This window comes from Cricetulus griseus, chromosome 2 (genome assembly GCF_003668045.3).
Source record: "Cricetulus griseus strain 17A/GY chromosome 2, alternate assembly CriGri-PICRH-1.0, whole genome shotgun sequence".
In the NCBI taxonomy this organism is placed as follows: domain Eukaryota; kingdom Metazoa; phylum Chordata; class Mammalia; order Rodentia; family Cricetidae; genus Cricetulus; species Cricetulus griseus.
Genome location: NC_048595.1, coordinates 173,650,524 through 173,665,981, shown reverse-complemented (window position 1 = coordinate 173,665,981; position 15,458 = coordinate 173,650,524). Strand labels below are relative to the sequence as shown.

The window sequence follows — 15,458 nt, the reverse complement described above, 5'->3', positions numbered from 1 at the left end:
CCTGGAACCTACATATTGAAAGGAGAGAACCAAACTTGCCGTTGTTCTCTGAACTCCACATGAATACCCATATTCCTATACCTATGTGTGTGTGCGCACACATACACACGCCTTTGTGCAAGTGTGCAGGTGTAGCTCCCCCTGGCCAGACGCTCCTGGAACTGGAGGTACAGTCAGTTGTGAGCTGCCCGATAGGGGTGATATGGGTGCTGGGATCCGGTCCTCAGCAAGAGCAGCAGTGCATGCTCTTAACTTCTGAGTCATCTCTTCAGCCCCCTTTCTGGGAATCTTAAATTCTTTGGAGCAGTTCTACCTGTTCTCATTTCTAGATAAACCTTCTCAAGCACGGTCTTCTAGAAGTCATCAGCATCCTACCCTAGGCCACCATTATCCAAAGACTGAGTTTCCTTGCCTCCATTCTTCTTTTCCACTCTCTTCCCTCACTGCTGAGTTATACTCACAGCCTTTGGGCTTTATTTTTTTAGACAGGGTCTTGCTGTTACCCAGGCTGATCTTGAACTCATGATCCTCTTACCCAAACGCAGGGATTACAGATGTGGGCCACTGGCTTTCAGCACTGCTCCCCAGACTGCCAGTTTTGTCTTGTTCAGACTAGTCCTTCCCCAGTTTACATGGTTGTGTTACTGACTCTTAACAAATCTGTATTCTTTAGAAGTAGCCATCCAAGTAGATATTGTGTGCTGCCATACAGCATCCTGTGGATTTCATCATTTAGTCAGCTCTTGCTAGGGATTCTGATTGTGGCAAGTGACCTGGGATCGATTGCTAACTAACTAGCTCTGGGAACAAAGGATGCATGTAGTCAGGACGTGACACATTCCTTGTGTCACTCCCATTTAAGTTAGATATGGAGTAAAGTGTTGTCTAATCGTGAAAATGTGAAAGTCATGCTTTATTATGACCATGAAGATGTCATCTTACTGCCCATGCAGTTATGGAACTATGGTAAAGGGCACAGTGGTTGAGTTAACAGCTGGGTCCCACTGCAGTGGTGGTCTGGCTTTTGCAGGTGTTGGGATTTGCCTGGGACTGGGTGTTTGTGTATTCTCTAGCTTCTTTCACCCTTCCCCTTTTACTTTTCTCCGGCTGTATTTCTCCCTAAAAGAACAGATTGAAGCAAAGAATTGTTTTCCTTGTTGCCCAGGTAATTCCTCACTTATGCAAAGTCCCACAGTCCATCTTTTTAATCGGACATCTGCCCCACCCCCTCCTCCAGCCTGTGATGTTATGCCAGCTGTCAATTTCAGGCTCAGGAAGGACCATGACCTTCCTTTTCAGCTCCCTTTTCGTAGTTTTCTAGTGCTGCTTTACTATTGACAAGTAAACTCATTTGAAAAATCATCCCCTGAGCAAATGAAACTGCCCCAGAGAATTAGCTGCTTCTTCTGAGCATCAAAACCTTTCTCCGAGTTCTGATGGCATTAGGCCTAATGTCCAGAGACATAGGTCCACGTGCCTGCATTTCTTCTGTTTTGTTCTCTTTCCGAGCCACGCACCACTAGGTTTAATGGCTGCTTCTCCTGCCGAGTTGCCCAGCAACCTTAGTTTGTGCCAATTAGGTAAACTTTCTTTGACTTAAACAAAAAAGAAGGCAAGGTCAGACCCAAAGAATCCATATGCTGTCCTGTGCTCAGTGTGCCTCCGAGCCCAGACAGTGTGCATTTTGTCATGAATTCAGAGCATCCCAGAGAGCTGGTGGATTCTCCCCCTTGGTGCCGATGAAGCCCATTTCCACTGTCTGCAGCAAGGACAGTTATACAATCTGAGGCAGCACAGTTAAGGAAACAGTGTCATGTGAGTTCAGAAACATGGGCTCTATGCAAACATCAAGGAGGAGAGAGCTTACAACCCAAATGGAATGGAGGCGAGGCATGCAACAGTAAGCCAAGAGAGAAACACAGGAGTAGTGTGGGTGTGTACACAGATGTGTGTGCACCTGTATAAACTGAAGGTAAGATCCCTGCACATCCGCTGTGATCGATCTGTGACCTCACGCATCCTCCCTTTTCAAGAGCTCTAGGATTGAATGCGTTTGATTTGAGGCTGGAGTCATCCTTTCTTCTTTACTTCTGGGTCTGATATGGGTGGGGAGCCTCAGCTGGTGGCTGTGCATGGTTGGGAAAGAAGGAGTTGTTTTAACAGTGATGTTGGTGTTGGTGATGAGCATAGTAGTTTGTGCATTTTGTATGTATTGTAAAGAGCAACCATTGTTATTATTTCTTCATGGATGATAATGTAAGGTTTTCTTGTTTTGATTTGTTTTTAGCTTCTACAAAACATATGACCTTTGTTCTTTTAGATTTTCTTTTCTTTTGGCTTTGTACTACTACAAAAGTACTATAATCATGTTTTAGATATGAGTGAAGCTATGGGGAAAGAGAAACTAATTTGTTATCGTAACATAAATGGGTCATCGTCGACATTCAGGTTTATTTGTTCATGTTTTTCAACTCATGTGACCCCATTCCACTCTTTCCACTGCACCTCCACCAGAGCCCGACTGAATCCTGATTCTTGTCCTTAGTAACAGTGGGGCATAGAACACCCCTCATTAAGGCTTATTTCTACTTCTGTAAAACAAAGGTGTTAATTGACTTCCTAGATTATGAGAAATAAATGATGCAATGTATTTGAATCTATATAAAGTTCCTAATGCATTTAAAGGACTTAATTCACTGCTTGGCTCATGGTGAAATGAAACCAATCCATATCTAAATCTATATTTATATTTATATACATACATGAGTATGTGTGTATATACCTATGAAGGTGTGCATATGTGTATGTGCAGACATAAATGTATAATGTGTTTTGACTTCTTTTAGAATTGAAAGTATGAGTTTTCTTTTCAAGTAAGTGCACACAAAGATGCCGTCATAATTCTCACCTGGGATAATGGCTTGAGGAGAAAGTGGTAGACTGTAGTTCACAGAGTGAGTGATTGCCAATGACTATGTAATGATAGCAGGCTCTTGTAACTAGCAACCCTATTGACTGGTTTTGTTGTTCTGGCATGTTTTAACCTTTGAAGAATGCGTTACTAGGAGAGGCATCTTTTAATGATGTTAACCTCATCAGCACTGCCTGTAATGCTCCTGTTTTGTCATTACAATAAACGTTTTCTGGGATAAAACTTGTATTTTAGTCCTTTCAGGAGAAAAAACAAGAAATAATTTTCTTTCTTTCTTTTTTGGTTTTTCAAGGCAGGGTTTCACTGTGTAGCTTTGGCTGTCCTGGAACTTGCTCTGTAGACCAAGCTGGCCTTGAACTCACAGAGATCCACCTGCCCCTGCCTCCTGAGTGTTGTGATTAAAGGCATGCACTACCATCGCCGGGCAAGAAATAATTTTAAAGTGAGTTTTCTTTTTTTCTTAGTATAAGCCACTTCAAAACTTGGGGCTTAATTTGAAATAACAGTGAAGAATTAAAAATATTTTTAAAACTGCTGTCAATCTGAACGAATGAATGTCTTTAATCTTAGACAAATCTATAGTTTGAGGCTTTCTTTGACTTTAACACACTTTATTTTAGAGTGCAAAAGGTACTTGTTTTGCACAAATGCCTGGAAAGGGTATGGATTTTCTCACACTCTGGATTTGTTTTGAGGATGTAGTCAGTTGATATTGACTGAGTATTTTTTTGGTTTATGTTTTAAATATATATTTATATTTATACCTAAGGGGATGAAAAATAGAATATTTGGGGCTTTTTGATAAGTAAATATTTTTCTTCAAAGATTTCAGTCTTTATTTTAATAGTCAGATTCTAAGCTTTGTAAAATTGCTTATGCTTTGCAAATTTCAATTTAATGTCCAAATTTATGTATCTGACCTTGAGGTTTTTCCTTTTAATTTCAATTATTAATCATATTATGGCCAGTTCATCCATTTGAAGGCCAGTTTAGGTACAAAAAGAAAACCAATTCCTAAGCCATCCTTTTTGTGTTCCTGTATTTAAGATTTGAAATAACTGGAGTGACTAAGAAATAAAAAGAAGAAACTGGATTAACCTGGGTGAATTTCTGTTTTCCTGAAGCAAGTTCTGGAGTGTGGGAACAGTAGTTCCTATTGGGCTCATGAGCTCGGCAAGGTATAGCAGAGTTGATCTGTCAGCATGGTTTGCAAGAGGACCTTTGCTCTGGACAAAAATGCAAAAGAAACAGGACTGGAAGCATGTAAAGCTGGTGTTTCCTTTAGCTCACACTTGGGCACAAGCCCACCCCTGTAATTCTAACCGTTTTATTTCACAGGGTGAAAAGTTTCCATTAAACATGTAATCTTCAGGTTTGCTCTTCCCTGGGGCTTTAGAGTCGTTTATAGCAGTGTTTGAAATGAGACGCATAACTACTGTACAGCTTACTAAGGTACTTGCATATAGCCATGCTTAGCAGGACCAATCGTGTTTCCCCCTTTGGTTTGTTTAGAAGACTTGCACTGTCTGCCAGATGCTGCTTCCTAACCAGTGCAGCTATGCTTCACACCAGAGAATCCATCAGCACAAATCTCCCTACACCTGCCCCGAGTGCGGGGCCATCTGCAGGTCGGTGCACTTCCAGACCCACGTCACCAAGAACTGTCTGCACTACACACGGAGAGTTGGTTTTCGGTCAGTATGTTGTTCACTTCTGTGCAAGTTGTTCACTGATAACTGCACTGCGATTTGAAGGGTCCATGCACATACGTAGTTCTCTCAGGGTTGGACATTATGACTCACAGACCCTCTGGGAACCTAGCTCATTTGTAGTAGAGTTGATCCGTTTGAATCCAAGTTTAAAGTCCTGTTGGTGATCCCTTGAGGTAAATGTGCATGTTATGGGGCTTGGCCATGACTGACAGACAGCCTTTACAACCTTTCCCCCACCCCTGCTCATATGTTGTCGCACTCCCCATATTTATCCTCTGCAGGAATACCATGCATTTCTGCGCCTCGTATTATCTCCCTTCTAATAAATACAAACACGATGAATCGCTGTAACAACACAGGCGGGTGGGTCAGGTGAACTTCTTTTCTCTCATTAGTCTTTGGAGCTCCCCCTCCAAAAGTCCTTCACTTCTGCCTCCCCCAGTTCCGGCTCTTTCATCTGTTCACTGGCTCTGGAGATTCCCAAATGTGTATTTTTTGACATCTGGCAACTTTGATGGTAATTTATCCAGTGTTAGGTGATGATAGACTTTGTTCTCAAACTTTCTGACCTTCTTAAATGTGCTCCCATCCCATTTACACCTGACCTGATCAAAACCCCTCAAGGGACTATGTCATGGTTCTGTGTCAGAGACTGTGTCAGGGGTGACGTGACATGTCTTTGTTTTAGCAGATGTTTCACCATGGCATGTGTTTATTTTCCTATGTGTGGTTAGATTATTATGTGCAATGATTTTGCTTAGTCGTAATTCTGTCACACGTTTTTTAAAGATGAGGTAGCGTTGGTGTGGTTTTATGACTTTATTTCATTTTAGTTTATGTTCTGGGATCACTAATTCCTGGGTAGCTGTGCCCAATTGTCTTTCTGTTTCTTCCTCCTTCTCCTAAGATTTATTTTTCTTTTTTAGTTTTTGTGTGTAGGTGTTTTGCCTGCATTTATGCATGTCTGTTCACCATGTATGTGTATTGCCCAAGGAAACTCAGATCTCTTAGAACTTGAATTACAAATGGTTTTTAGTTGCCATGTGGGAGCTTGGAATTGAATTCGGGTCCTCTTGAAGAAGAGCCAGTGCTCTTAACTGCTGAGCCATCTCTTCAGCTCCCCTCTGCTCAGTTTTCTAACCACTAAAATATGAGACAGAGTCCTGTTTTTACTCTAAGGCCTTCAAATACTTTATGGGTAGAGATCTAACCGGGTAGGAAACCTTTAGTTTAGGAAACAGGAAACCAGAGTTTTTTCCTTGTGCCAGATTGGATTGTCATGACTTGTGTGAAACTCATGTGTCCTCTGTCCTGTGTACCCTGTGTCTTGGGGGATGCTTGCCTCCAACACTCTGAGATGTGACAGTTAAACAGCTTGGCTCACAGACCCACGCAGAACAGTGCTTTGTTCTTACCACCTGCTTGGGAACAGTGGATTCTGCACACAGCCAGGGAGAGCAGCTGTGCCGCTTGTGTGCTTTCCGCCGTTCTCTGCTGAATGCTGTTCCCAGGGATCTCTTCTCAGTGAGAACAAGGCCAGATTGGAATGAATAGAGGGCAGCAGCCTTCTGCACTCAGGCTTATTCCTGGTATCTTCCCTAAGTTTGGACAGAAGTCTCCCATGCAGGCTGAAAGCCTGCGTCTTGCTGGGAGAAGATTGCACTGCCCTTCGCTTGCCCCAGGCAGACTTGCTTAAATTGGGTGCTTTCAGTTTTACAGTTTGAATTTTATTAAGTTTTTATTAACTAGGTTTCTCCCAGCTAGACTGGAGGGTACACAGACTGTGAAAACATCATGCTTGTGGGTTTTCTGTATTTGCTTTTGACACGGGACCCTACTATGACAACCTGGCTGTCTTCGAACTTGCTGTGTGGACAAGGCTGGCCTCACTCCTAAGCCTAACTCTTCAGAGCTAGGATTATCGATAAGTGTCACTGCACCCATCCCCCATGTTTGTTTATTGTGAAGTTTAGTTCATGTTGACTTCTTTAGCAAAGATACAAACTCTTAAACATTTTCCCTGCCCACCTCCCCCTTTTTTTGGTAAAGGGTTTTTATACTGTAGCTCAGGCTGGCCTGAAACAGAGTTCAGCCTGGGATTATAAACTAGTGTTACTATACCTAGTCCTCCTGCTGTTTTAAACATTGGGGTAGTTGATGCTTCTTGCCTGAGCTTGGCAGCCTGTTGGTCCTGACCTGGCTCTCTGTTTCTGTCTCTTTCTCACCTCTGTCATCTCTCTCTTGTCTCTGCAGTTAATATTTTGTGTATGATTTTTCTGTAGCCAAAGTAGATTTTTCTTCCTAGGCAGGTGCTTGCTTATCTTTTGCTCTTATTGTATCTCTTAAATATGCCCATGCCTGGATCCTGCTTAACTTGTAAATGTCAATTATGAATAAAAGTCAGATATTTTTCTGAATTTTCTTGCCTCCTGATACAAACATTTAGGGAGAGATTATTGTCAGATTGTATGGTGTAAACATTTTTTTAATTAAAAATAAATAATAAAGAGAGCTAGTCATGGTGACACATGCCTGCCATCCCTGAACTTGTGAGGCAGATGTTTAGAAGCATTGTGGTACCATAAGAGGTCTTTGAAATCCTGTGGTCCATGTGCCTGCTTCACTTATAGTTGTCGTTGGCCTCTGTTGCCCTAACCCTTTCTGTCCTTTCTGGTCTCTACTTCCTCTTGGCTTCTGTGGGACTGGGCCCCTGTCATGTCTCCTGCCAACTCAAGAACCATATTTTAGTTTGTTTGCAGCCTGGGAAGCTTTTTTCTTACTCCAAGTGGCTCTGGAACGTCTAGGGCATTAGTACGCTTCTCTTTGCTTCTTTTCCTTTTGGTCATTTGCTTTAGATAGAGTCTAGTCCTGTATTTGGTGGAAAAGTGTGTGTGGTCCACCCTTGGGCAGCACTTGGGTGCCACTGGAAAAGGTGGAAACATCAGGCCCTGGTGCCAGATTCTAACATCTGTCTGTGGGTATGCTTCCCAGATGTGCTTGATTTCATTAGATGGGCATCCTCCCTGAGGCCAGGAACTAGGGGATCTTGCAGGACTGGACCTCATCCCTCTTCTTCTTTACCTTGTAGTCACTAGCTTCTAGGGGAAGGTGGGACTAAAAATGATCTGTCCAGTTTTTATTTTACAAACAAGGACCTGCAGACAGGAGCATTAGGTGGCCCAGAAGGGTGTCAGAATGCTTGGTTGACTTGTGTCTGTTGGGAGGACAGCGAATCTTTCTTGCTCTCCACTCACACAGTGTTTTAGTTTCTGTGTTGGTGAGCACAGTGCCTTAATTATGGCAGTGACACTGAGGATTCATCGTGATTTTCTAAACATGCTTGCAAAGCCTTCTAAGGTGTGCAATGTAGAACACATCGTCTGTGTGGCTTTACAGGAGGTGTCTACATGACTGAACATGGGCCTCGAAGCCCAGAAGGGTATACGTGGCTGTCTGGCGTGGTGTCCTGGAGGACAGGCCCTGTCAGCAGACGTCTTTCCCAGGTGACTTGCATATACATGACTGGGAACATGAATGTCCAGTGACATGTGAGGCATGTTCTCTCCGACGGTTCCCAAATGTTTTCCGTATGTGGATCAAGAAGAGCCCATCATCTAATGGAGGTGTTACAAGTATTGCTGCCGGTCCTTGTGCCAAGAAGATGAGCTGGGGGCAGGGGTGCGAGGCTAGTTTGGAGGGTTGTGTCTATGGGATTAGGTTTTAGTAGGGAATGAGCTAGTTGTCATCCTTAGAAATTCAGAAGCTTGGAGCCAGTCGTTTTCGGAGATGCTGATTTTTTTTAAGAAGTTTACATTGATGTAGTTTAAAGACCAAATACCAGCACAGTCAGGTTGTTTTCCAGCAGACAGAAGACACAGGTGCCGACTTCCACCACCATCTGGGTCACCATGCAGCTCCTCGAATATGTTGCCACACCAGTGTGCACCAGGAGACCCTCTTCATGTGTTCCTCTCTGTCCCTGTGTTGAGGGCATACAGGTGCAGATCCCAAGGGCCTCTTCCATTGGAAAAGTCTCTGGCGTGGTACTAGGACAGGTGGGGACATCAAGCCCTAGTGTCAGTCTAGCACATGACCATCATTCCCCAGTTCAGGATCCCCAGGTTCTTGCTGTCTCCCCTCAAAGTCTGTCAGCCTTACTATATACATCCTTCCTCAAAAGGTTAAAGATGCTCCAAACACTGACAATTTGTACATTAATTTTCTCCGAGATCTTTTAAACACACCAAGTTACCTTTACCCTGTTGAAAGCAGAAAAGGCAAAGTACTTTCCAAAAGCCACGAGAAACCTCTGTGGGCTGTGAGATATGTTCATTTCACCCTGTTCACACAGTGATGTCACTCACAGTGTTCAGTGGTCTGTGCTAATGACAGTGTTGTTTCTCTAACAGATGTGTACATTGCAATGTTGTGTACTCTGATGTGGCTGCACTGAAGTCTCACATTCAAGGCTCTCACTGTGAAGTCTTCTACAAGTGCCCTATCTGTCCAATGGCGTTTAAGTCTGCCCCAAGTACACACTCCCACGCCTACACGCAGCATCCTGGCATCAAGATAGGAGAACCAAAGTAAGTTATCCATGGCTGAGTTTTACTCTGCTGCTGTAGTGTCATTTAGAGGAGGTTGTCATTGCAGTAAATAAAATGTTAAGGTCTGAACATGTGTCAGCTATGTTGATTTTTGATGTGTGACGTTCTGCTTGTAGCTCACCAAATCATTCTACTTTTTTCCAGGTAAAGTTTTGTCCCAAAATGTCACCTGTTATTCATGCTTTAGCATCAGTTTCTGCTCAACAAATGAATACTTACCCATTTTATCCTTAAAATGATTTTTAACAAGTGAGTTTTAGGAAAATTATAAAATATAAAAACAGAAAACCCAATGATGTTACACTCAGTGTTTTCATTGTTTGTTTATTGTAGGGTACACTCTTCTCAGCAGAAGTCAGCTTGAGACACTAGTTACTGAATTTAACTTTATAGCTAGGACAAGCCATTGATTAGTGGGAATAAATCTAATTTTGCTCAATGTTGTTCTTGCTTTAGGGCTGGGCTACTTGCCTGTCTGCTCCAGGGGTCAGTCAGCAGTGGGGAGTGTGGGTACAGGGGCTGGTCAGAGTTCTCCAGCTGCCAGCTGTGAGGCTTGGGACTGTTAACTGTCTCAACCTCTCCTATAAGTGTGGGGCATGCTTGTGTCCCAGGGTCTGAGTGAGTAAGGTGATGTGGCTGAAATTTGTGGCCTGAGGAGCCTGTTTGGGGTATAGAGGAACTCTATAAGCATTGTTTCTGTATTTGCTCCCTCTGTCTTTGTGTCCACACAGTGTACCTGGTGGTGGTCATTTTATTCCTGGACCCATTATAGCCATGTGAAATGTTTCGGTTATGGAGGCTAGATTGGCTAGCTGTCCCAGTATTTCAGTGGTGTGTGTGTGTGTGTGTGTGTGTGTGTGTGTGTGTGTGTGTGTGTGGCTTCAATATCAAAGATCCATTAGGGAAAGAGATGTAAATATGCAGTAGAATACCTGTGCTTCTTTATATGTCCAGTTTTTCTGTTAGTTTCGGGGAAATACAATTGAATATGTACAAATGCCTCTTTACTAAAACAATTTTAAAGTCTGTTTATTCAAATAGGTCTTTATCCTGATGTTTTGTGTATTGATTCTCAAAGAGAGGCAAATTACAAATTAGAGGATTTGAATTCCACTGGAGGCCTTCACTCAGTGACAGGGATTAGTGAGATTAATGTATGTGTCTCCAGTGTTCATGATGTCGGTGTGCATGCTGTCAGCCTTTGCCTTGTGACGAATATAGCCCTTTAGTCTTCACTCAAATAAGTCACATTCTGTCAACTGGAACGGAGAACAGTAGATTATTAAGATAAGACAATATTGCTCAAATTTGAATACAGTAGGTCTAGAATTTTCATAGCTTTACTTAAGGAATCACGTTACAGGGTGCAGTAGTCCTCTGCCCTTTATCCACAATTTCAATTTCTATTAACCAAGATCAGCTGTGGAGTGAAATAACTAAATGGAAAATTCCAGAAGTAAACAATTTATAGGTCTAGGTTATACATCATTGTAGATAGTATCTGAAGTCTCTTATGGTCCTGCTTCTTCACAGCACCAGTGTCCCTTTGTCCAATCTGTCTATCCTGTATAGACTGTCCATTAGCCAGTTAGAGACCAGCTTGACTGTTGTAATATTGCACTCGGTATTGTGTGCAGATAGCTCTGAGCGTACTTCATAATGTCCCCAAAGTGAAAGAGTGGTGCCAGCCCTGCCTAGAGAGGAGCAAAGTGCCTCGTGTAAGTAAAGAAGCTAAAGTTCCAGATCTTAGTAAAGAAACAGGATAAACAATCATGCTAAAATCCATGATTTTTTTTTTTTTTTTTTGGTTTTTCGAGACAGGGTTTCTCTGTGTAGCTTTGGAGCCTATCCTGGCACTCTCTCTGGAGACCAGGCTGGCCTTGAACTCACAGAGATCCACCTGCCTCTGCCTCCCGAGTGCTGGGATTAAAGGCAAGCACCACCAATGCCCAGTGCTAAAATCCATGATAAGAGCAAACGTTCTACCTGTGAAACAGTGAAGGAGAAAAGTGAAGGCAGTGCTAATTATGTCACACCCAGCAAGGAGAAGTGACTGGTAAAGGCGTCACAGTGTTTCTGTGGCTTCCGGACCACACTGGGCTCTTAGGATGGATCCCCCTAGATCTGAAATTACAGGCATACGATACTACTACTAGCTTTTTTTTTTTATATTCTTCCTATCTGTCTGTCTGTCTTTCTGTCTGTCTGTCTATCTATCTATCTACCTACCTACCTACCTATCTACCTACCTACCTACCTACCTATCTATATCTGTCAGGGTTCTTTAATAAGCAAATACCTAAAAATAGGCATAAACTCCTGTGTTTTACATTGTACAATAAATAGCATACTTCTGACATAGAAGACAGAAGCCCCAAACTGGTGCAGCTCTATTTCAGCAGCATTAGCCTGGTGCTCATCCAGTCTTCTGTTCTCAGCTCTCTCTGCTAAATCTGGCCCTGCTGGAAGCCTGGCTCTGTAGGGGGTTCTGCCTCAACTCTGTGGACTCTTCAGGCCTGTGGTACTATGCCTGAGGTAGTGCCCTTCATACCACCTCACCCATTCAAGCTACTATAAAATTTCTTATTCTGTGGCCATTTGGGATCATTTTGGAATTAACTAAAAACAAACCAGTGGTCCTCAAGTCAGAGGGCCTTTAGTGCTGATCCCTCACAGCCATGTTTAGATGGCTCTGGTTATACCAGCGATTCAAAATTATCCAAATGACTTCTGTCAGTTTCATCAGTCAGTTTCCACCATATTCCCATTTTTTGTACTGAGCATATAGATGTCTAAACATATACCCAAAATCCTACAGATTTAGCACTTCAATTTGCAAAGTACTAGGCAAGCTGTAACATGTTTGCTGTGTCCCAGAAACCACTGTTAAGTGCTTTTGTTTGTTATTTTCAGTATGTGAATGGACATATTTCCCCTGCTGTCTAAAAGGACACTTTGAACTCTTTTAAATAGTTACTGAGTAATTTGTGTCATTTTGAGCGTGTTTCAGGCAGAAATGACAGTTCCCAAGTTAAGAGCTGTATATAAGAGGCAGATTTGGAACAAGCCCCTGAGAAGTAAAGCCTATAGGGTTATACTATTAGCATGGCAGGGAACCCCCTAGGTCTGGGGAAAGAGACCTCATTACTGGGATCTATTTATTTATTTATTTATTTATTTATTTATTTATTTATTTATTTATATCATTTATGTATTTATGGCATCAAACAAGTGACCTCATATTTCTGACTCTTACTATGCCACATGGGGCCTGGAAGTAGTGTCAGTTTACCTCGCCAGGACTGTGAAAATCAGCCACATTGTGGAGATCAGAGCTTCATGTCTGCTGGGATTTAATCAGTTGCTCACACTGGCAGTTCCAGGGCTTAGAGCTCCCTACTTAATTATCTGCTACCACAGTGGCCTTCAGTCCAGCCACTCACATTATACACATGATTTTAGAAGTATTTTTCCCTTTTAGTTTTTCTTTGTTTGTTTGTTTGTTTTTGTTTTTTGTTTTTTTGTTTTTGTTTTTCTGTGTAGCTTTGGAGTCTATCCTGGCACTCGCTCAGGAGACCAGATTGGCCTCTAATTCACAGAGATTGCCTGCCTCTGCTTACCAAGTGCTGAGATTAAAGGTGTGCTCCACTACCTTGCTGCTCCCCACCCCAACACACACACACACACCACACACACACACACACACACACACACACACACTGTGGACTTGAGGTTCCCCCAGCTTGCTGATCTCTGCCTTTGTATCAAGGGGATTTCCCTCCCACCCCCAGTTTGGAAAACCTCACCTTTTCTCCTATAGCACATTATTCCTCTCAGGCTTTTCCATTGTCATCAGTAAGTTTACTTCATGTTCATGGTATGTCCCTTAAGTCATACTTGGGGAGTTTGTGGTAGTTTTCTTATTTGCTGTTTCTAGTTTTTAGCATTGGCGGTAGTCACTGCTGTTTTTAATGTTGGCAGCATGCACTGGGAACTCATGGGTGCCCTTCCCTCAGAGTCCCTGGCTGCTGGCATTTTTACACTATCTGGTCCAGCTCATCATGACCCATTCTCCCTCTCATCCTTGGAAGTAACAGGGCATCATGACCTGTTTATGCAGTATGTTCTTCCCTTTACTAAAGCACACTGGTAAAAGTCATGAGTGCACAGCTCCCGTTCAGGGTGTTAGTGCTCGTCCCTGTGCCAGCCAGTTCACAGATTGGATTCAGGTCCTTCCAGTTGCCTAGACAATGTCTTTTTCCTTCCTTTCCAAGATCCTGACCATAGCCACCCCATCTCCCCACCCCAGCAAAACAACAACAAAAAACAAAAAACAACAAAAAAGCCATTCATTCAGGGATGACATTTTCTCGGAGTCAGCCAAGGACCTGCCCTCTTCATCGGGACTCTTGAAGAAATGAGGCTGTGCCTCTTCTCAGTGGGCCACAAAGGGGGCTCAGCCAGTAGTCACTTCTGATAGTGGTATTGTCAGCTTTGGTTGAGCCTGATTGGTTTTTGCCATATTTCTCACCTCTCCCCCCTTTACATTCCTTAGTGCTGTTGTTTGTTTTGCTTTATGAGAACTTGCTGTGTAGCCAGGATAGCCTGGAATTCACCACCTTTCTGCCTTTGCTGGGATTATAGAAGTTTTATCAGTGCTCTAGTTTCATTAGTGTTTCATGTGGAGGTTTATTGATAAGATATCAACAACTTGTTCCTCAGTTTCCTCAACAAATGCTAAGAAATTCTTACATCTTCAGTTTTATCTCTTTCCTAAGAGAATGTACCATGAAGAAAAATGAGAGTCATATCTGTTGTGTTTTTTTTTTTTAAGATTTATTTGTGTGTGTGTGTGTGTGTGTGTGTGTGTGTAGTGTGTATGCATATGAGTGTGGGTACATGCATTACTGGAACTGGAGTTATGGGCAGTTGTAAGCTGCCTGATGTGGGTGCTGGGAACTGAGCACTAGTATTTTAGAAGAACAGTACAAGCTCTTAATTACTGAGCCACCTCTCTGTGCCGTCCACCCTCACCCCATGCCTAGTTTTATAAAATAGTGAGAAATAGAATCCCAAGTGAATAATCACTCCAACTAGTAAATCCTATTGCTTCTTTCACAGCTCTTCCCCACCCCTAGTTTATTTCTTTTCTTTTCTTTCTTTCTTTTTTTTGGTTTTTCGAGGCAGGGTTTCTCTGTGTAGCTTTGGAGCCTTATCCTGGCACTCTCTCTGGAGACCAGGCTGGCCTTGAACTCACAGAGATCCTCTGCCTCCCGAGTGTTGGGATTAAAGGCGTGCACCACCAACGCCCGGCTTATTTTTTTGAATTAAATTTTTAAGTAGACATACAAAGTGACAGGTCTCATTATGACATTTCCATATAGACCCTATTATGAGGCTATTCTTTTTTAAAAGGTTCATTTTTAACTTATAATTCCCTCTCTCCCTCTCTCTCTCTCTCTCTCTCTCTCTCTCTCTGTGTGTGTGTGTGTGTGTGTGTGTGTGTGTGTGTGTGTGTGTGTTCATGAACATGAGTGCAGGAAAGATCTCCCTGAGCTGGAGTTAACAGGCAGTTGTGAGCCACCTGACACGGGACTGTGCTGACACCAAACTTGGGTCCCTTGCAAGTACATTACATAATCATAACTGCTGGGTCATCTCTGCATCCTAGTCTCTTTTTCTCTTTTCTTTCTTCCAACAGTTGAACTTTCATTTTAGGAAAACCCATAAAATAAAGATAAACAGAATAACACAGCATGTACATACTATCTATCCCCAGAGGCAACGATAATTTTATGCCTTTCTCTATCGGTTAAGAAATGTCATCATGGGGCTAGAGAGGTGGCTCTACGGTTATGAACACTTCCTGCTCTTGGAAGACCCAAGTTCAGTTCCTAGCACTCTTGTCTAGAGGCTCCCAAATGCCTGTAATTCCAGTTCCCAGGGATCCAGCACCCTCTTCTAACTTCCAAGAACACCTGCATATATGTGGCATATACATATACATGTGGTATACACACACACACACACACACACACACACGCACGCACGCACGCACGCACGCACGCACACACACACACACACACAAGAATAAAACAAATTGTTAATAAAGAAGAAATATGCCTATATCATAATATACTGCCTTGTTTTAATTTTTCTGAAAATCTCTTAAAGCAGTTTCTTTTAAAAATATGCTTACGTAGTTGC

At 42.7% G+C, this 15,458-nt stretch overlaps 1 protein-coding gene across 32 annotated transcripts in view; it reads left to right on the top strand.

The window, feature by feature from the left end:
- The window catches only part of LOC118237675 (zinc finger protein 532), a 111,785-nt gene that overhangs the window by 55,352 nt on the left and 40,975 nt on the right, over positions 1-15,458 (top strand). For 31 of the 32 annotated variants that reach the window (XM_027402735.2, XM_035440106.1, XM_035440114.1 and 28 more), the window contains 2 exons: positions 4,445-4,626; positions 9,054-9,230. The exons of the other annotated variant lie outside the window; for it this stretch is intronic. In XM_027402735.2, the coding sequence (XP_027258536.1) occupies positions 4,445-4,626; positions 9,054-9,230 (359 nt within the window). The remainder of the gene's footprint in view (positions 1-4,444; positions 4,627-9,053; positions 9,231-15,458) is intronic. 32 annotated transcript variants of the gene reach the window in all.